This window comes from Thalassophryne amazonica, chromosome 4 (genome assembly GCF_902500255.1).
Source record: "Thalassophryne amazonica chromosome 4, fThaAma1.1, whole genome shotgun sequence".
Taxonomy (NCBI): Eukaryota; Metazoa; Chordata; class Actinopteri; order Batrachoidiformes; family Batrachoididae; genus Thalassophryne; species Thalassophryne amazonica.
In genome coordinates this window covers 32851189-32873479 of record NC_047106.1, presented here as the reverse complement: position 1 = coordinate 32873479, position 22291 = coordinate 32851189, and the positions used below count along the sequence as shown (strand labels likewise).

At 40.0% G+C, this 22291-nt stretch overlaps 1 protein-coding gene across 2 annotated transcripts in view; it reads left to right on the top strand.

The window, feature by feature from the left end:
- The window catches only part of LOC117509616 (RILP-like protein 1), a 57585-nt gene that overhangs the window by 12396 nt on the left and 22898 nt on the right, over positions 1 to 22291 (top strand). For both annotated transcript variants that reach the window (XR_004560449.1, XM_034169360.1), the window contains exons 3-7: positions 1313 to 1434; positions 8553 to 8753; positions 8865 to 9034; positions 16685 to 16807; positions 16968 to 17051. Coding sequence is in view for 1 of the 2 variants with exons in the window: in XM_034169360.1 (XP_034025251.1) it covers positions 1313 to 1434; positions 8553 to 8753; positions 8865 to 9034; positions 16685 to 16807; positions 16968 to 17051 (700 nt within the window). In the remaining variant the exon portion in view is untranslated. The remainder of the gene's footprint in view (positions 1 to 1312; positions 1435 to 8552; positions 8754 to 8864; positions 9035 to 16684; positions 16808 to 16967; positions 17052 to 22291) is intronic.

The window sequence follows — 22291 nt, the reverse complement described above, 5'->3', positions numbered from 1 at the left end:
GTCCTTGCAGAAAATAGAGGTTGCAAAACAAAAATAGTGTTGGTTCTTCAAAAATCTATACATGTGCCAAAGGATTTTTTTTTCACCCATGATTTCAATCAGAATTAAATGATCATTAGTTTGTTTCATATTTACCAGAATATGACTTTTTTTTTAGCTCGTTTTGGAGGTCCCAGCTTTCAGGCTCCTCTCCTGTGGAACCAGCTCCCAATTCAGATCAGGGAGACAGACACCCTCTGTACTTTTAAGATTAGGCTTAAAACTTTCCTTTTTGCTAAAGCTTATAGTTAGGGCTGGATCAGGTGACCCTGAACCATCCCTTAGTTATGCTGCTATAGACGTAGACTGCTGGGGGGTTCCCATGATGTACTGTTTCTTTCTCTTTTTGCTCTGTATGCACCACTCTGCATTTAATCATTAGTGATCGATCTCTGCTCCCCTCCACAGCATGTCTTTTTCCTGGTTCTCTCCCTCAGCCCCAACCAGTCCCAGCAGAAGACTGCCCCTCCCTGAGCCTGGTTCTGCTGGAGGTTTCTTCCTGTTAAAAGGGAGTTTTTCCTTCCCACTGTAGCCAAGTGCTTGCTCACAGGGGGTCGTTTTGACCGTTGGGGTTTTACATAATTATTGTATGGCCTTGCCTTACAATATAAAGCGCCTTGGGGCAACTGTTTGTTGTGATTTGGCGCTATATAAAAAATTGATTGATTGATTGATTGATTGATTTTCCAGGAATCGATGCACTAAACAAAAAAGCTCCAACAATAAAAGTACACAAATCCCAAATGAAAGTGCTGATGAAAAAAGTCACATGTGTTTCCTACATCATGGGTTCAGCAATCTGTGTTGCATCTGCATCATGTTTAGTTTTGGAATTTAAAAGTCCTTATGTTAAGTAACAGCACACGCTGTCATGTGCACATGTGCTATACTGGGCTCCTGTCTGCTGTTAAATGTCGTGTTAAAAAGTGAATTCCTCATGCAGAAAATACTGCGACTTGTACTCTGGTGCAACTTACATACTGGTGTGTTTTTTTCCTCTTCAAGAGACATTTTTTTTTGACAGGTAGGATTTAGTTGCAACTTATACTCTGGAAAAAACAGTGTTGCATTTTTAAATTAACTGATCATTCTTTAGTCCTCGATCTAACATCACGAGTAATGTGATGATATTCAAAAAAGTAATTTCTTTTTGCTTGTGCCTTGTTGCTCAGCGTCGCCACTGTAGAGCTGATATGGATCTGAATGTTTAAAATCTTTAGTATCAGGGTCGTTCTCATCATCTTTTTCTTTGGCTTTGCTTTGCATGTGTCAGATCGTGTTCAGCGGCAGGAGCGGGAGGTGATGCTGAAGCTGAAGGAGGTGGTGGACAAACAGAGAGATGAGCTGAGGGCTAAAGTCCAGCAGATAAGCACCATCTCCAAAGAAGCAGAGGCGGTAAAGAGGCATAAACACACAGAACCTATAATGATCCAGAAACATTTTGTTGTCACCCACACCTTGTCCACAGTCAGGTCTCTTCATTGTTTGGGAAGTCTTCAAAAGGAATTTGAATATTTTGATGTCTGTTTTCAGTGGAATCATTTCTCCCTGAGAGTATGATGCCCAAACTCTGGTCCTGAAATATGAAGCCAATGCAGAAGTGCCAGATCTTGCAGTTCCTCGAATGGCCACTTGAGGCTGGCTCCAATTGCGAGTCACACCCCTCATAGATGCTCTTGTTAAAATTTCCAGCTTTACAGCAGAAATAGCCATGTTTCTAGCCTGGTATAACAGGGTTTGGTCTCTATTGCTGTTGGAAGTTCCCCATTTGAGCTTCAAACCAGCTCTTCAGAAAACCTATGGGTGATGTCATAGAGGGTTTGTCCGGTATAAAGACAGTGTAGATGTGTAACATATGTAGGGTAGCCTGAGTTATGGTAATTAAAATGCAGGACACAGAAAATAAATGTGGAAACTTTAAAATCACTTAAAATATGTGATCGGGGGAACAATGAAACATCTAGTCACTGGAAACAGATTTTATGTTAATATGATTTTGGATTGGGAGTGTGGGTAAATGTCATTTTTAGAGGTTGGTGTTTGTATTGTTACTCCACCCACCGTGAATCTCCTTGCAGAGTTTGATACTGGAAAAGAAGATCTCTTGGTTCTGCACTCCGTGAGAGATGATCAAAGAAAAACCATTTGGATCCTTATTCCTAGAAACCATTGGAGGTCATCAATGGACTGAAGAAGATGGATCTGGAGACTGATCTGGTGACTCCTGCTGAACTGCAGGGGACTGGGTGTTGGGTAGGGTTGTAAAGTCCAGCAACTTAGGTGGCTTTGTTGGTGATGAAAGCTTCGCGGCCCTTGACTTTGTGGACAATACTGTTATCTTTGTGTTCTCAATGGCTGCACCGACTGCAGTGCTTGAGAAGCTGAGCGAGCAGTTGGAGTGTTTGGGTTTCAGGCTTTTCATGACTTCTTGTATTTCATAGAGGTAGAGTTCTATGAAATGAAAATGTCATACTTGAAGAGACACTCACTTATCATGTCTCTGGAAGGACGGCCTATAGGAGGTAGGTGTTTGGATGAATTTAAGGAGTGATGAGGTTTTGGCAATGCAGAAATGTTTGCAGGAGAATGAAACTTCAAGTCTTTGAGAATCTACGGCAACAACTGGATGTATTTGGTGCTCTTTCTCTCCAGAGAGTCCTTGAGTACTTCTGAATGACTTTTTGTCAAATGAGTGGTTACTTAGTGACTCTCAGATGAGGCGTGCCTCTTCCACTGTGAAGGAATGTTCACTATAACACTGTGGTCATGTGATGCGTCTCAGTGATCCAGCACACAGGTGCCTCAGTGTTGAGGACCACGGTAACTGCAAAAGGCCAAGAGGACAGCCGAGTATCACCTGGCTGTAACAGATAGATGGTTGTTTTCAGGAAGTGGGGCTGGACCTGTTGTCTGCCTGGTTGTTGTCTGGTTGCTATCCAGGACCCAAGGTGGTTCTGTAGTTTTGCCACTAGTGCATGCTCCCCGACCTGACCTTTACCTGATGTTTTTCTTCCATGTCACATTTTTTGGCCACTGGTGAGCATATTTGAAATGAGTGAATAGTTTTGTTTCACTGATGAGCTGATTATCTGCCAGCTGATGATTTCTGGATAACAGAGAGTCTCTGAGCTTTTCTTGCTGACTTGTGCACTCAAACGTTCATATAACCTTTATGACTCTGCTTACAAAGGTCATGTCCTGTTTTCCTGTCAGGCGGCAGACGTTTCTTATACTTTCCTTTTTGTATTACTGCCACACTCAGATTGCAAGTTGAGTCATGCACGTTCCCCCTCGTAACATGCTCATGCACTTCCTGTCACATGTGGTATTGAACTTTGAGGGAAGTGTGAACGATTATCAGTGTAAGTACTTATCACTGTCTGAACGGTGGGGGCACTGTCGCACGTTTCTTGTGCTTGTCGGCAGCACATGATTTAAATTACAGTCGTAACTGGGCGTGCATTCGTAAATGCTTTACTTTTTGTTTCCAGTTAGTTGGTTTAAGTGAAAAGCGTGTTTCACAACAAGTCATGGTGCTGCAGTTTCTCTATTTGCTCTAATGGATGCCTCAAATTGTTTTTGTCCTGAGGATGAATGCTGCACTTGTCTCAGCATTGCATAGGTTCATTCCAGTTCTTCTCCTCTTCCCACAGACTTTTTGTCTCAGTCTGTGTTTGGAGACATTTCACCTCCACCCTTCAGTTTCTCTTGTCCCTGTCCATTTGAACTGTTTCAGTTTTGACAGTATCGGATACATTTCAGTGCATTTTTGAGATTGAAAATGGGGCTTTGGATTGGGCAAAGTCTTTGCTTGCTTCAGTGTAACAAAATATATTCAGCATGTGGTATCAAATGTATCAAATTTCTGCCTCCTTTTTCTAGTCAGTTGACTATTTGTAGTGTTTGTTTTTTTTTTTTTTTTAATCACTAATTCTGTCAGCAGCAGTGATGCCAATAACGCGTTACTCTAATCTCACCACTTTTTTCAGTAATGAGTAATCTAAAGCGTTAATCTTTCCAAATCAATAATCAGAATAAATCTACCTCTCCAAGTCAATGTGCGTTACTATTATTTTTGTATCATTATACGGTATAAATCAGGGGTGCCTGACCGGTCGATCGCAAAGATAGTGTGGGTAGATCACAGCATTAAAACTGGCCAGTAGGTAGGTGGAGGTTGGGGGTTCAGCTGAGCTGCGCACTTTGCCCATTTTGCACACTTTGCACTTGATGCTGTGAACTGTTCAGCTGCTGTTTTGTGCAGCAGCTCCGAGTTGAAGAAACAATTGCCATCTCTCAAAGCATGGTGACGGCAGCTCACCTGCACTGAGCTTTACAAAGACATTTTTTCACTTTTTTTTCTTTAAAACTCTGTGCCGCTCTGTGAGTGTCCTTGCTGAAAACAACTGAAGACGCACGATGTGTTAGCAACAAATACTAATGCTTTTTTCCCTCAAATGCACCTAAAGTCTCTTTCTGAGGAGGACATGACATAAAAAACACTGATAAAACTTGTCAATCTGGTCGCGTTTTCCGCATGTTATTCATTCTTTCTGGTTAGACGGGAAACCAGGGGCGAATCCAGACGGAAAGGTAGCATGGGGTAACGCGGCCCCCCTCAGCACCCCTAGATTAAAGGTCCACTTTTGAAGATGTTTTTTCAGACTACTACTACTACTACTACTACTACTACTCCTACTAATACTAATAATAATAATAATAAGAAGAAGAAGAATAATAATGATTTCAACAGCTAAAATATTTAGAAAGAATTTAGTAGTTACATTTATAAACAATGTAGATTAGAAATTGTAAGTTTTACCATTACAGTGCTGTCAACAGTTAAATATAAGGTTAAGAAATACTTTATTTTTTATGTTTATTGAAGTCAAGAAAAACTGACTTTATTTTATGTTTTACAAAAACCTTTTTTTTTTTCAGGAAATAGTATTTAAGTTCAACTTAAAACGTCTGGACATACATTTTGTACGTACAATGTATGTATAAAGTGAGTATTGGCAAATAATAAAGTGAGTATTGGCAAAATTGGTTATCATTTTCATGTTGACATGGCAGAGGGTGTTGTTTTCATGTTGAGGTGGCGGGGGGGCTGTTGTCGGCAGCTGCTGAATGCAACTAATAAAGTAATTAGTAATCTAACATAGTTACTTTTAAAATTGAGAAATCAATAAAGTAATTGTTACTTTTTCAAGGAGTAATCAGTAATTGGATTAGTTTTTCAAAATAACTGTGGCAACACTGTTCAGCAGAACACAGTTTGCACGGCAATGATGCTGGAGAGGAAAAACACTGATTGTGACGAGAAAAGAAAAGAGGCAAACTCAAACTGAAATTTGGAAAGCGGTCCTTGTGAAGAGCATCATGCAGACCATAACAGACTTATTTGGATTGTTTGTTTATTTCGTAATATGCACCCAGAGTCGTGGACAGTTTTGCATGCAACACTGTGGGTGAGCCAAAGATGCAAAGTGCATGCATCAAATGCATCTTTCACGTGCTTCCATGCCAGGGTATAAACAGCGGAAAACTCCTTTTACACAGACACAAGGGTTCACTTAATATTAACATAATCTGAGGTCATTCCTGGTAATTTCTCAGAATGTAAAAGGTGAAAACTACATTGATGTTCGCATTCCGTATATGGCACATTCCAAATGATCTCATCCCACCTCCCCATATAAAACCATGGAACACCTGTCTTGCCAGAAGAATTTAAGCAATAAGGGATTTATCAATCAGTCATACTGCACTCATGATAAGAAGAGGAAATATTTTGCAGCTTTTGCACACTGATATAAACGTCCTGAAAAATAACTCATCAGATGGATGTGGGCTGCTGGAAACACTACAATAAATACATGAGCCCATTTGATTTTTTTTTTTTTTTTTTTTGTTATCAGTTATTTCATTTTGGAGTATAAAGTACCGGTAACTCTTTTACTTCACTTATCGCTTTACATCTGCAATTATTCTTCTCTTTGATTAGTACTTAGCATTTACTGTAATGCCTTTATGTGACTTTGAGTGTGACGCACTTATAAGTTGCTTTGGACAAAAGCGCCCTGCTAAATGAGTAAATGTAAATGTACCTACTTAACTGATCTCTGACCAGCTGTTTCTGCATTTTACTGTATTCACACGGTGGAATTTGTATCAAACGTCATCTGTGTGCCCCTGTTTTTAAACTTGGTCTGCAGAGCTGCTTCCATGCATTTCCATATATACAGTTGTATGCAAAAGTTTGGGCACCCCTGATGATTTCCATGATTTTCCTTTATAAATCATTGGTTGTTTGGATCAGCAATTTCAGTTAAATATATTATATAGCAGACAAACACACTGATATTTGAGAAGTGAAATGAAGTTTATAGGATTTACAGAAAGTGTGCAATAATTATTTAAACAAAATTAGGCAGGTGCATAAATTTGGGCACCCCAACAGAACAAATATGTCAATATTTAGTAGATCCTCCTTTTGCAGAAATAACGCTTCCTATAACTTCCATTGAGAGTCTGGATTCTGGTTGAAGGTATGTTGGACGATTCTTCTTTACGTAACATCTGAGGTTTGTTGGTTTCTGAGCATGGACAGCCCGCTTAAAATCACACCACAGAATGTCAATAATATTCAGGTCTGGGGACTGAGATGGCCATTCCAGAATGTTGTACTCGTTCTGCATGAATGCCTTAGTAGATTTTGAGCAGTGTTTAGGGTCCTTGTCTTGTTGAAAGATCCAGCCCTGGTGAAACTTCAACTTTGTCACTCATTCATGAACATTGTTCTCAAGAATCTGCTGATATTGACTGGAATCCATATGACCCTCAGCTTTAACAAGATTCCCAGTACCTGCACTGGCCACACAGCCACACAGCATGATGGAACCACCTCCAAATTTTACTGTAGGTAGCAAGTGTTTTTCTTGGAATACTGTGTTCTTTTTCAGCCATGCATACTACCCCTTGTTATGTCCAAATAACTCAATTTTAGTTTCATCAGTCAACAGCACCTTATTCCAAAATGAGGCTGGCTTGTCCAAATGTGCTTTAGCATACCTCAAGCGACTCTGTTTGTGGCGTGTACGCAGAAAAGGCTTCCTCTGCATTACTCTCCCATACAGCATCTCCTTATGCAAAGTGCACTGTATAGTTGAACGTTGCACACAAACACTATCTGCAGCAAGATCATGTTGTAGGTCTTTGGTGTTGTGTGGGCCGCTGAAGAGGAGGTACTGCTGGCCCACCACCACCAGAGGGTGCCCTGTCTGGAGTGCGGGCTCCAGGCACCAGAGGGCGCTGCCGCCTCACAGGAGCAGCCAGGGTGACAGCTGTCACCCATCACCTGAGACGAGACAGCTGATATCAATCAACAGGGAGGTATATCAGCAGGACGGCATCTCCACCTCATTGCCGAGATATCGCTCTACCAAGGAGGTAACGTATCCAGCCAAACAGATCATCTTTTGACCATTAAATACTTTTTGCCTTTACACAGAAAGAGAAAAGACAGCAGGAGACTGTATTTTGGATAAGTACTCACATTCCTGCACTCACCTGTATTCTCCTGACAAGAGGTGGAGGTGGTGTTTCCACCCTGTGTGTTGCTGGGTGCAGCCGCACCCACACCTGACTGTTTCTGTTCCTTGCCAGCAGTACCGGATCCGACGAGCGGAGGCAGTGGCCACCTGGGGTTCGGGACTTGGCGGCTCCAGTATCCCTGGGGTTCGGTGGCAGAGGAAATCGGGTGGTTCCGGTTCGACTCGGACAGACGTCTCCTATCGTCGAGCCTGCCCACACGACACCTTTGGAATTCGGTTACTGCTGTATTTGTAATCTGTTGTGTTTGTTGTGTGAATTCACAACAGTAAAACTTTGTGATTTGACTTTCTCCATTGTCCGTTCATTTGCGCCCCCTGTTGTGGGTCCGTGTTCCTACACTTTCCCAACACTTTGGAGCAGGTCTGTGGGTTGACTATGACTGTTCTCACCATCCTTCACTTCAGCTTATCTGAGATTTTTCTTGGCCTGCCAGTTTGGGCCTTAACTAGTACTGTGCCTGTGGTCTTCCATTTCCTCACTATGTTCCTCACAGTGGAAGCTGACAGTTGAAATCTGTGAGATAGCTTTTTGTATCCTTCCCCTAAACCAGGATGTTGAACAATCTTTGTTTTCAGGTCATTTGAGAGTTGTTTAGAGGCTCCCTTGCCACTCATCAGAAGAGTTGCAAAGAGGGGAAACATTTGCAAATGGCCACCTTAAATACCCTTTCTCATGATTGGATTCACCTGTGTAAGGGGGTCAAGGGTCAATGACCTTACCAAACCAATTTTGTGTTCCAATAATTAGTGCTAAATATTTTGAAATCAATAAAATGACAAGGGTGCCCAAATTTATGCACCTGCCTAATTTGTTTAAATAATTGTTGAACACTTTCTGTAAATACTAGAAACTGGAAGCCCAAACTTTTGTATAAAACTGTACATCTGTCTGTGCAGCTTCAGGAGCAGCTGGAGCGTTTCATGAAGATGAATGCGGAGCTGCACCACAAGCACAATGCGCTGCAGGCCCAGCTCAAGAGCACCGTGGAGAGGAAAGCCGACATGGAGGCCGACCTGAAAGAGAAAATCAAAGAGATCGAGAACTTCCATGCACGTCTGGACAAAAGCAAGAGCAGCAGCAGGAGCAGCAGCAGCCCTGTACGCATGCAGCGTTTTTCATTTATCACAGGTCCAAACACACAAATTGGATCCTGCTGTTGGTGGATATAAAATGGTAAAGAACCAGATACATCTCTGTTTTGTCATTAGCCCAGCTTACAACAGACGCCTCAGGAGGCGACGAAGCAGCCAAATGCTGAACAGAAAGATGCTGACCAGCCGTGCTTCACCAAGAAGGAGGTGCGCGACATCATCTTTGAGAGGAACGAGCTCAAAACCAACTTGTTTCTGGTGCAGGAGGAGCTCAGCTACTACCAGAGGTGTGTGAGGGTTAGAGGTTGTTGTACCCAAATCTGCATAGAGCTGCTGCAGTGTTTCATTTTTAAAGAATTTAACACAGTACAACGGGTTTATGGGGTCGGTGTGAATACAGTAAACTAAGTCACTCGTTTGGGGCAAAAGTAGAATTTTGTCCTGTAGTGTCAAACGCACTTGTATAACTACAGCACTCAGTTCAGAAAAAATGCCTTCTTTTTAAATTTAAGGGACTTTTTCATTGTTTAAATTTTCAATAGTGTCATTGTTATAAGGTGTAGTGACATAAAATTGACTGCACACAAACTAAGAGTTGTCGTATGATCAAGAGGAAATGGCTTATGAATGCTGTGAGTTTGATGACCCTTCAACATGTTATACTGTAGTTATTACTCATTTTATTACTTATTTTAATAATACAGAATCACTAAAATTCCATTTATATACATTTTTCCAAACTGAGTGCTGTAGTATAACCACAGATGTATGCTGTGGATTTTGTTTTGGGCGCTTGACACCAGAAGCGAGAACCCCCTCGACGCTCACCTCCCAAAAAAAAAAAAAAAATTATGGAGATAGGGTTTGTGATCAAGATTTCCTGAAGTAATTGATCCGTAAACTCAAATCTGCAAACTACTTCATCTGAAAAAAAATATATCATGAACATAGAGATATGTTCATGATATGTAAAAAATGAGATATGTTCATGATATGTAAAAAATGAGGTGGGCTTCATAGATAATTGGCAAAGCTTCTGGGGAAAACCTGGTCTTGTTAGGAGAGACGGCATCCATCCCACTTTGGATGGAGCAGCTCTCATTTCTAGAAATCTGGCCAATTTTCTTAAATCCTCCAAACCGTGACTATCCAGGGTTGGGACCAGGAAGCAGAGTTGTAGTCTTACACACCTCTCTGCAGCTTCTCTCCCCCTGCCATCCCCTCATTACCCCATCCCCGTAGAGACGGTGCCTGCTCCCAGACCACCAACAACCAGCAAAAATCTATTTAAGCATAAAAATTCTAAAAGAAAAAATAATATAGCACCTTCAACTGCACCACAGACTAAAACAGTTAAATGTGGTCTATTAAACATTAGGTCTCTCTCTTCTAAGTCCCTGTTGGTAAATGATATAATAATTGATCAACATATTGATTTATTCTGCCTAACAGAAACCTGGTTACAGCAGGATGAATATGTTAGTTTAAATGAGTCAACACCCCCGAGTCACACTAACTGTCAGAACGCTCGTAGCACGGGCCGGGGCGGAGGATTAGCAGCAATCTTCCATTCCAGCTTATTAATTAATCAAAAACCCAGACAGAGCTTTAATTCATTTGAAAGCTTGACTCTTAGTCTTGTCCATCCAAATTGGAAGTCCCAAAAAACAGTTGTATTTGTTATTATCTATCGTCCACCTGGTCGTTACTGTGAGTTTCTCTGTGAATTTTCAGACCTTTTGTCTGACTTAGTGCTTAGCTCAGATAAGATAATTATAGTGGGCGATTTTAACATCCACACAGATGCTGAGAATGACAGCCTCAACACTGCATTTAATCTATTATTAGACTCTATTGGCTTTGCTCAAAATGTAAATGAGTCCACCCACCACTTTAATCATATCTTAGATCTTGTTCTGACTTATGGTATGGAAATAGAAGACTTAACAGTATTCCCTGAAAACTCCCTTCTGTCTGATCATTTCTTAATAACATTTACATTTACTCTGATGGACTACCCTGCAGTGGGGAATAAGTTTCATTACACTAGAAGTCTTTCAGAAAGCACTGTAACTAGGTTTAAGGATATGATTCCTTCTTTATGTTCTCTAATGCCATATACCAACACAGTGCAGAGTAGCTACCTAAACTCTGTAAGTGAGATAGAGTATCTCGTCAATAGTTTTACATCCTCATTGAAGACAACTTTGGATGCTGTAGCTCCTCTGAAAAAGAGAGCTTTAAATCAGAAGTGCCTGACTCCGTGGTATAACTCAAAACTCGCAGCTTAAAGCAGATAACCCGTGAGTTGGAGAGGAAATGGCGTCTCACTAATTTAGAAGATCTTCACTTAGCCTGGAAAAAGAGTCTGTTGCTCTATAAAAAAGCCCTCCGTAAAGCTAGGACATCTTTCTACTCATCACTAATTGAAGAAAATAAGAACAACCCCAGGTTTCTTTTCAGCACTGTAGCCAGGCTGACAAAGAGTCAGAGCTCTATTGAGCTGAGTATTCCATTAACTTTAACTAGTAATGACTTCATGACTTTCTTTGCTAACAAAATTTTAACTATTAGAGAAAAAATTACTCATAACCATCCCAAAGATGTATCGTTATCTTTGGCTGCTTTCAGTGATGCCGGTATTTGGTTAGACTCTTTCTCTCCGATTGTCCTGTCTGAGTTATTTTCATTAGTTACTTCATCCAAACCATCAACATGTTTATTAGACCCCATTCCTACCAGGCTGCTCAAGGAAGCCCTACCATTATTTAATGCTTCGATCTTAAATATGATCAATCTATCTTTGTTAGTTGGCTATGTACCACAGGCTTTTAAGGTGGCAGTAATTAAACCATTACTTAAAAAGCCATCACTTGACCCAGCTATCTTAGCTAATTATAGGCCAATCTCCAACCTTCCTTTTCTCTCAAAAATTCTTGAAAGGGTAGTTGTAAACAGCTAACTGATCATCTGCAGAGGAATGGTCTATTTGAAGAGTTTCAGTCAGATTTTAGAATTCATCATAGTACAGAAACAGCATTAGTGAAGGTTACAAATGATCTTCTTATGGCCTCGGACAGTGGACTCATCTCTGTGCTTGTTCTGTTAGACCTCAGTGCTGCTTTTGATACTGTTGACCATAAAATTTTATTACAGAGATTAGAGCATGCCATAGTCATTAAAGGCACTGCGCTGCAGTGGTTTGAATCATATTTGTCTAATAGATTACAATTTGTTCATGTAAATGGGGAATCTTCTTCACAGACTAAAGTTAATTATGGAGTTCCACAAGGTTCTGTGCTAGGACCAATTTTATTCACTTTATACATGCTTCCCTTAGGCAGTATTATTAGACGGTATTGTTTAAATTTTCATTGTTACGCATATGATACCCAGCTTTATCTATCCATGAAGCCAGAGGACACACACCAATTAGCTAAACTGCAGGATTGTCTTACAGACATAAAGACATGGATGACCTCTAATTTCCTGCTTTTAAACTCAGATAAAACTGAATTTATTGTACTTGGCCCCACAAATCTTAGAAACATGGTGTCTAATCAGATCCTTACTCTGGATGGCATTACCCTGACCTCTAGTAATACTGTGAGAAATCTTGGAGTCATTTTTGATCAGGATATGTCATTCAAAGCGCATATTAAACAAATATGTAGGACTGCTTTTTTGCATTTACGCAATATCTCTAAAATTAGAAAGGTCTTGTCTCAGAGTGATGCTGAAAAACTAATTCATGCATTTATTTCCTCTAGGCTGGACTATTGTAATTCATTATTATCAGGTTGTCCTAAAAGTTCCCTAAAAAGCCTTCAGTTAATTCAAAATGCTGCAGCTAGAGTACTAACGGGGACTAGAAGGAGAGAGCATATCTCACCCATTTTGGCCTCTCTTCATTGGCTTCCTGTTAACTCTAGAATAGAATTTAAAATTCTTCTTCTTACTTATAAGGTTTTGAATAATCAGGTCCCATCTTATCTTAGGGACCTCGTAGTACCATATCACCCCAATAGAGCGCTTCGCTCTCAGACTGCAGGCTTACTTGTAGTTCCTAGGGTTTGTAAGAGTAGAATGGGAGGCAGAGCCTTCAGCTTTCAGGCTCCTCTCCTGTGGAACCAGCTCCCAATTCAGATCAGGGAGACAGACACCCTCTCTACTTTTAAGATTAGGCTTAAAACTTTCCTTTTTGCTAAAGCTTATAGTTAGGGCTGGATCAGGTGACCCTGAACCATCCCTTAGTTATGCTGCTATAGACGTAGACTGCTGGGGGGTTCCCACGATGCACTGTTTCTTTCTCTTTTGCTCTGTATGCACCACTCTGCATTTAATCATTAGTGATTGATCTCTGCTCCCCTCCACAGCATGTCTTTTTCCTGGTTCTCTCCCTCAGCCCCAACCAGTCCCAGCAGAGGACTGCCCCTCCCTGAGCCTGGTTCTGCTGGAGGTTTCTTCCTGTTAAAAGGGAGTTTTTCCTTCCCACTGTAGCCAAGTGCTTGCTCACAGGGGGTCGTTTTGACCGTTGGGGTTTTACATAATTATTGTATGGCCTTGCCTTGCAGTATAAGGCGCCTTGCGGCAACTGTTTGTTGTGATTTGGCGCTATATATAAAAAAAATTGATTGATTGATTGATATGTAACGTTGTGCAGCTTACGTTTTGCGAGACCTGTGTTCACGTTTCGGGGGATATTTTTTCATTATTCACATTTTGCAGTTCATGGTTTGCAGGTAATTCACGATTTGCATCTGATTTACGTTAGTGTCCAAGTCTCATAACCACACAGTAAGACAAGACCAAGACCTCAGAGACTTGGACCTTCATTCTCCTGCAAAGATTACGCATCCTCACACACCTCTATCCAGAGACCGTAGGACTCCACAAACTCTTCCAGGCATCTCTTGATCTCAGAGGTCAAGGACCCAGAGAACTTGGCACAAACACAAAACTAACACACAAAAACTAACAAATTAAAGTCAACACACTTTGCCTAATTCCCTGTAAAACTTTTGATATACAATAGATGTAGAAAGTCTACACATCACTGGACTTTGACAAAATGTAATTTCTTCCCTGTTTAAAATTTTAAAATCAACCCCTTTAACAGGAGGATTAACAGTAGTAGCCAGTAAACCAGTACTGAGCAGTACAGTAGTGTTCAGAATAATAGTAGTGCTATGTGACTAAAAAGATTAATCCAGGTTTTGAGTATATTTCTTATTGTTACATGGGAAACAAGGTACCAGTAGATTCAGTAGATTCTCACAAATCCAACAAGACCAAGCATTCATGAGATGCACACTCCTAAGGCTATGAAATTGGGCTATTAGTAAAAAAAAAAAAAAAAGTAGAAAAGGGGGTGTTCACAATAATAGTAGCATCTTCTGTTGATGCTACAAACTCAAAACTGTTATGTTCAAACTGCTTTTTTAGCAATCCTGTGAATCACTAAACTAGTATTTAGTTGTATAACCACAGTTTTTCATGATTTCTTCACATCTGCGAGGCATTAATTTTGTTGGTTTGGAACCAAGATTTTGCTCGTTTACTAGTGTGCTTGGGGTCATTGTCTTGTTGAAACACCCATTCAAGGGCATGTCCTCTTCAGCATAAGGCAACATGACCTCTTCAAGTATTTTGACATATCCAAACTGATCCATGATACCTGGTATGCGATATATAGGCCCAACACCATAGTAGGAGAAACATGCCCATATCATGATGCTTGCACCACCATGCTTCACTGTCTTCGCTGTGAACTGTGGCTTTAATTCAGAGTTTGGGGGTTGTCTCACAAACTGTCTGTGGCCCTTGGACCCAAAAAGAACAATTTTACTTTCATCAGTCCACAAAATATTCCTCCATTTCTCTTTAGGCCAATTGATGTGTTCTTTGGCAAATTGTAACCTCTTCTGCAAATGTCTTTTATTTAACAGAGGGACTTTGCGGGGGATTATTGCAAAGAAATTAGCTTCACACAGGCGTCTTCTAACTGTCACAGCACTTACAGGTAACTCCAGACTTTCTTTGATCATCCTGGAGCTGATCGATGGGTGAGCCTTTGCCATTCTGGTTATTCTTCTATCCATTTTGATGTTTGTTTTCCGTTTTCTTCCATGCGTCTCTGTTTTTTTTTTTTTTTTTTTTTTTTGTCCATTTTAAAGCATTGGAGATCATTGTAGATGAACAGCCTATAATTTTTTGCACCTGTGTATAAGTTTTCCCCCCCTCTAATCAACTTTTTAATCAAACTACGCTGTTCTTCTGAACAATGTCTTGAATGTCCCATTTTCCTCAGGCTTTCAAAGAGAAAAGCATGTTCAACAGGTGCTGGCTTCATCCTTAAGTAGGGGACACCTGATTCATACCTGTTTGTTCCACAAAATTGACAAACTCACTGACTGAATGCCACACTACTATTATTGTGAACACCCCCTTTTATACTTTTTTTTTTTTACTAATAGCCCAATTTCATAGCCTTAAGAGTATGCATATCATGAATGTTTGGTCTTGTTGGATTTGTGAGAATTTACTGGTACATTGTTTCTCATGTAACAATAAGAAATATACTCAAAACCTGGATTAATCTTTTTAGTCACATAGCACTACTATTATTCTGAACACTACTGTATATCTGGTATTTATATTGTGTATTTATATTTGCAAACTGTTTTTCTTTTTTCACTTTTGATACTCTGTGCTTCTTACCCTGTGTGCTGCTATACAGTGCTGCTGGAACCTCAGTTTCGCTGAGGGAGGCTTCTCAAGGGATCAGTAAATTTCTATCTAATCTAATCTTTGAACTCACACAGAAATCAGATCTCTTCACTATAATATAAATTAATAAAAATATCAAAGCCAAAGCAATGCATTGCAAAATTAGGGGTACAGTTTAGTAGTATAACACAAGTAAATCATCACTTTTACAACCCGCTTTCTTTAGAGAAGTCAGGCAATGGACATGTGAACAAGTAAGTCAGTATGCCTCGAGGTTAAGAACAGTGGTGGGCACAGCTCCACTAATCCCCTAACTGCTAATTATCAAAGCTACCTTTTTTGTTAGTGGATTAGCTTTTCAGCAAACTTCAAAAACCATCAGCTAGACCAATTAGCTTCAAATAAATTTAGTTCTGATACCTTTTAGACTGCTAACGTGTTTTTACATGCTTAGTAATGGTGAAAAACATTTATATAAACCCTGCTGGCTCCTGTCTGCTATGCATTTCACAGCAGTGAGGCAGCTAAGAGGAGCTGAGCTCAACTCTATCCCAGCAGACAGGGCCTGGCTGCCAGGCTGCTACAGAAAAGAAAAGTTCAAATCTTCAGAATTAGTGCATTATTTTAAAATTAAAAGATATGTGTTATGTTTTCCACTTTGTATAAATGACAGACTTGACATTAATGTAGTTAAACTATCCGGATGAATTTGGTTTATAAATCAAAACCATAAGTCAAACCTGCTTTCCTTTTCAAGTCATCTGCCTCATGGCTGGACCACTGTATGCTGTCAAGGTAAATGACACTTCCCTACTGCAGTGGGCAGGGCACACAAAGACAGAAACACTGACTCAGTGGCTGTGTTTGGGTTTGTGGTCGCCTTTGATTCTCTCAGAAGCGTTGGCGGTGTTTAAACTCAAAATCGGCTTGTCAGTAGCTGAGAGTGTACCGGAGACAATGCTGAAAGTTAGCGGTTAGCTGTAGCTTCCGCTAATTTTTTTGGTGGTTTATCGGTTAAGTGTTATAAAAGATAACTTTTCAGTTAGTTGATTACCAGTTATCAAAGCTAACGTTTTGGTTAGCTGTGCCCACCACTGTTTAAGAAACACAAATAATACGGTCCTGTATTACAAACTAACTAAAATATCATGTCTACTTTTTATTTGTGAAAAAACCTTCGGTATTTGTGTGTTTCTTTTTTTCTGCAGGCAGATCGTGAACGAGGAGATGTGTTCTGGCTTCCTGTTACAAGCCGTCAAATCAGCCATCAAAAAAAGGAAAACCATCATTAAAGCCAAAATGCTCGGAATCCCCGTGAACGAATGCAGCAGGTCCCTCGTGCACATCCTGTTTCACGCATGTGGATTCTTAATTATGCGTCTGTAAACCCAAAGTTATTGTTGGGGTGCTAAAACATTTCACAGTGGTTGATATTTGAATCATAAACAGGCTGGATGTTTCATGGGTTTTTGGTTTGATTTTTCTCTCAAGTGATGAGGAGGAGAAGAGTTGTCTGAATGAGAGCACAGAAGTGGACGGACCTGACAAACCTGCCGGATCACGCATTAGAAACCTGTGAGTGTGCAGTCCTTTCTTTCTTCATGCCTTATTGGGAATATAAAATATCTTTAGTCAACTAAGAAATTCCAGATTGTGTCATAAATTCCCAGTTTTACGAATGCTACCGTCCACTTTTGTGTATGAAATTTTCTGCAGCGCATCCAAACCTTTAAATCACAATTTTGACCAAGACATGAGACAGATTGTAATTGTTTCTTATATATTATATTAAACAAGGTCATATAAATGGATAACAACATGTATTTTAAATCTCACTAATTGATTTTATTACTTCTGATCATGTTTTTAAAAGAATCTTAAATGTTGTTGGGATTGTTATAAATTTATTGCAAAATTGAAAATCAGACATGTATGTCTGATTTATGTATTTTTTTATGACCTGTTGAGGTTCACATGTAGGGCCACCACCAGAGGCTTGCAGCCTACACTTTGGGGCTCATTGTTCTATTTAATTAGATAATATGTGTGTTTATTTCCTGTCATAAGATGTAGTAATAATAATAATAATAATAATAATAATAATAATGATAGTGCTGGCAGGTGATTTAAGAAATTAATCAAATTAATTACAAGCTTTGTGAATTACTTAATCTAAATTAATCACATGTATCATTTTCAGTGCTGTCAGGCAATTAAATAGTACATTTAATTAATTACAAGGTTTGCTATTAATTAATCTAAAGCATTTAATCACATTTATGAATGAATTAATTCATTAATTTTATTTGGCGTACACACACACATACACATACTTAAGAAAAAGTCTCTCACTCTCATAAAACAAAAACAAAACAAAAAAAACTCTTAGGCAATTTCCCAGTTTTGTGCGCCCGAAAGAGTGTAGGCAACAGTGGTGGGCACAGTTTCACTAATCCGCTAGCCGCTAATTATCAAAGATAATGTTTTCATTATCGGATTAGCTTTTCAGATAACTTTGAAAACCATTATTGGACTAATTATCTTCTGATAAGTTTTGGTTCGATAATTTTTAGACCGCTAATGTATTTTTGCAGATGTGTTAAACAAAGCTGAATAGTTAAAAACATTTATAAAATCTAAAATCAGTTGAGTACGTACCTGTTAAATGTGTTGTAGTAGATTCGCAGTTCTGTCCTGTGTAAACAGGTTCTAGAAGAAACCGCTCTATCCTCCATAAACAGAGGAGAGCTGGTTGTAGAAGAAACCACTCTATTCTCTGCAGGCAAAGGAGAACTGGTCACAGAAAAGAAAAATGTTCATTTCTTTTGACCCCATACTAATACACTGGCAATATCACCCAAGTCATCCAGAGGCATACAGTTTTAACTTATGGTTAAAATTTTAACCAAAATCATTTCGGACAAGTTATTTAAATTAACGTCACGTCTGAAGTTTTATAAAGTGAAAATATCAGATATATGTTTTAGTTTGAAAGTAATGCACTAATTTTCAAGGTTTTAGTATGGACATGCTGTCTCCAGGGGCATTATGGGTAATGTCAGTACATTCACAACAGAAGAAATGCATTTGAGACACTCTGATCAGGCTCCACATGGACAACAGCATTAAAGTCTTTTTATATTGTGCCAAAAACTCTCATGAATATATTCTCTGCGTTTATAGACATTGTTATTGTGTTTGGTTTATGTAAAAATGGCAGAAGAAGCTCGGGCTGCTTCTCAATTATTTTCAATTAGAATCATTGCAGTCGATTCCTGTTTGCTATTTAGAGTCCTGCGTATGCCAAACACTGTCTGTTGTCTTTGTTCCAGAGTAATATATATAAAATGACTGAAATTCAGTTTGCATTTATTAAATTCCATGCACCTTAAACGTAGCAGACACGGATTATCTGGAATTTTGTTTTGGCATGTTTTCATGGTCTCTACTGCCATCTACTGGCCAGTAGTGTTCATGGCAGTATTCACCCTAAAGCTGGGCAGACACTGTACAATATTTTCAATCGGCTCCAGCTCAAACTGTATGACAAAACTGCACGGTGTAAAAGTTCAGAGTGCACAATGCGATCTGACTGCTTACATTGTTCGTTCAAAAACCACATGTCGGACTCTTGTTTCCAGAAGCAAAACATAAACAGAAGCTTTTTTTTCAAACTTTATTTACATTTCTTATTTTTACAAAAACTCTTGATGGGAGACATCAAAATTTTAACAAAAAAACAAAACAAAAACAATACAAGACTTTACATGAGTTGAAGAAAGGGGGGAAAAAGAAACAGAAGCTGCTCTCCCAAAGAGATAATCACTGTATATGCTCTCTCCGGTGTTTGCACATTTAACAGTGTGATAGGTTGGACGCTTGTAGCGCTTCAGCAATGGGATACGGCCGACCAGAATATCAAACAGGTTTGATTTTCATCCGACCATACCATTGCTGATCGGGAGGTGGCCGTGAGAGGTTAAATGCAGCTCGTTACTCCATGTATACTACACGATGCAGGACGCGCGATTAAGCTGAAACTCGGCGCGATCCAAAAATTCTCGCACAAGTGAAAAATCGGCTGAAAAAGGGCCAAAACACGCAAAGTGTAAACCCAGCTTAAGTACTGAGCATCTGTGCACCAGTAGATGTGTTCTATTTATTCACTGGCTATATCAGACGGTTATCTAATGAGAACTTGGCTTTTTTTTTTTTTTTTTTTTTGGAAAATGCCTTTGTTTTTTTTTTACAATAAAAAAATGGCATATTTTACAAAAGCACATTTATATGTAACACCAACACACCTCATATTAACGTGTTGGTTTTTACATAGAATGAATGAGTCAATCAATCAAAGTTTAGCGGAGGCACATTTTACCCATAATCCCTTTGGCGTCTGTCTGTGTTTGTTACAAAACTTCAGAATTAGTGCATTATTCAACATTAAAAGATATATTTTAACTTTGTATAAATGACAGAATTGACATTAATGGAGTTATTCTATCTATATTAATTTTATTTATAAACCAAACCATAAGTCAGCACTGCTTTATTTTCCAAGACCTCCACCTCACGGCGACACTGTTATTGAGAAGAGAGTTGAGCTTCACTGCTGCAAGTTATGTAGTAAACAGGAGCTTCCAGCAGGGGGCAGTGCGCACAAAGACAGAAGTGCTGACTCATTGTTTGGGTCTGTAGTCGCCTTTAATGCAACCGGAAGCGATCGTGGTGTTAAAACTCAAAATCAGCTTGTTAGTAGTTGGAAGTCTCCCGGAGACAATATTAGAAGTTATCGGTTATCTGTAGCTTCCGATAAATTTTTGGGTAGTTTATCGGTTTAGCTTTATAAAAGATAACTTTTCAGTTAGCTGATTATCTGTTATCAAAGCTAACTTTTTGGTTAGCTGTGCCCACCACTGGTAGGCAGAAGCAAAAGCTTATAAACATCCACCCCTTTTACCATTTGCGATTCTCTACAAGAGTCAAGACAGAAGACAGACTACTAGAGCAAGAAATTTAGCTGAGGAAGCTTCTGTGATTAGAAGTGAAATGTCCTCGTGTCAAGCAACCCAGTCCAGTCGAAGATTCAAGTTTCTCTACTATGGAAACCACCTGGACAACTGAGAGCCTTCACAGAAACATTTGCGATACACACGCATATATACACTCAACAAAAATATAAACGCAACACTTTTGGTTTTGCTCCCATTTTGTATGAGATGAGCTCAAAGATCTAAAACTTTTTCCACATACACAATATCACCATTTCCCTCAAATATTGCTCACAAACCAGTGTCTAAATCTGTGATAGTGAGCACTTCTCCTTTGCTGAGATAATCCATCCCACCTCACAGGTGTGCCATATCAAGATGCTGATTAGACACCATGATTAGTGCACAGGTGTGCCTTAGACTGTCCACAATAAAGGCCACTCTGAAGGTGCAGTTTTGTTTTATTGGGGGGGGATACCAGTCAGTATCTGGTGTGACCACCATTTGCCTCATGCAGTGCAACATATCTCCTTCGCATAGAGTTGATCAGGTTGTCAATTGTGGCCTGTGGAATGTTGGTCCACTCCTCTTCAATGGCTGTGCGAAGTTGCTGGATATTGGCAGGAACTGGTACACGCTGTCGTATACGCCGGTCCAGAGCATCCCAAACATGCTCAATGGGTGACATGTCCGGTGAGCATGCCGGCCATGCAAGAACTGGGACATTTTCAGCTTCCAAGAATTGTGTACAGATCCTTGCAACATGGGGCCGTGCATTAGCCTGCTGCAACATGAGGTGATGTTCTTGGATGTATGGCACAACAATGGGCTTCAGGATCTCGTCACGGTATCTCTGTGCATTCAAAATGCCATCAATAAAATGCACCTGTGTTCTTCGTCCATAACAGACGCCTGCCCATACCATAACCCCACCGCCACCATGGGCCACTCGATCCACAACATTGACATCAGAAAACCGCTCACCCACACGACGCCACACACGCTGTCTGCCATCTGCCCTGGACAGTGTGAACCGGGATTCATCCGTGAAGAGAACACATCTCCAACATGCCAAAAGCCAGCGAATGTGAGCATTTGCCCACTCAAGTCGGTTACGACGATGAACTGGAGTCGGATCGAGACCCCGATGAGGACGACGAGCATGCAGATGAGCTTCCCTGAGACGGTTTCTGACAGTTTGTGCAGAAATTATTTGGTTATGCAAACCGATTGTTTCAGCAGCTGTCCGAGTGGCTGGTCTCAGACGATCTTGGAGGTGAACATGCTGGTTGTGGAGGTCCTGGGCTGGTGTGGTTACACGTGGTTGGCGGTTGTGAGGCTGGTTGGATGTACTGCCAAATTCTCTGAAACGCCTTTGGAGACGGCTTATGGTAGAGAAATGAACATTCAATACACGAGCAACAGCTCTGGTTGACATTCCTGCAGTCAGCATGCCAATTGCACGCTCCCTCAAATCTTGCGACATCTGTGGCATTGTACTGTGTGATAAAACTGCACCTTTCAGAGTGGCCTTTTATTGTGGGCAGTCTAAGGCACACCTGTGCACTAATCATGATGTCTAATCAGCATCTTGATATGGCACACCTGTGAGGTGGGATGGATTATCTCAGCAAAGGAGAAGTGCTCACTATCACAGATTTAGACTGGTTTGTGAACAATATTTGAGGGAAATGGTGATATTGTGTATGTGGAAAAAGTTTTAGATCTTTGAGTTCATCTCATACAAATGGGAGAAAAACCAAAAGTGTTGCGTTTATATTTTGTTGAGTGTATATATATATATATATATATATGCACTCATAA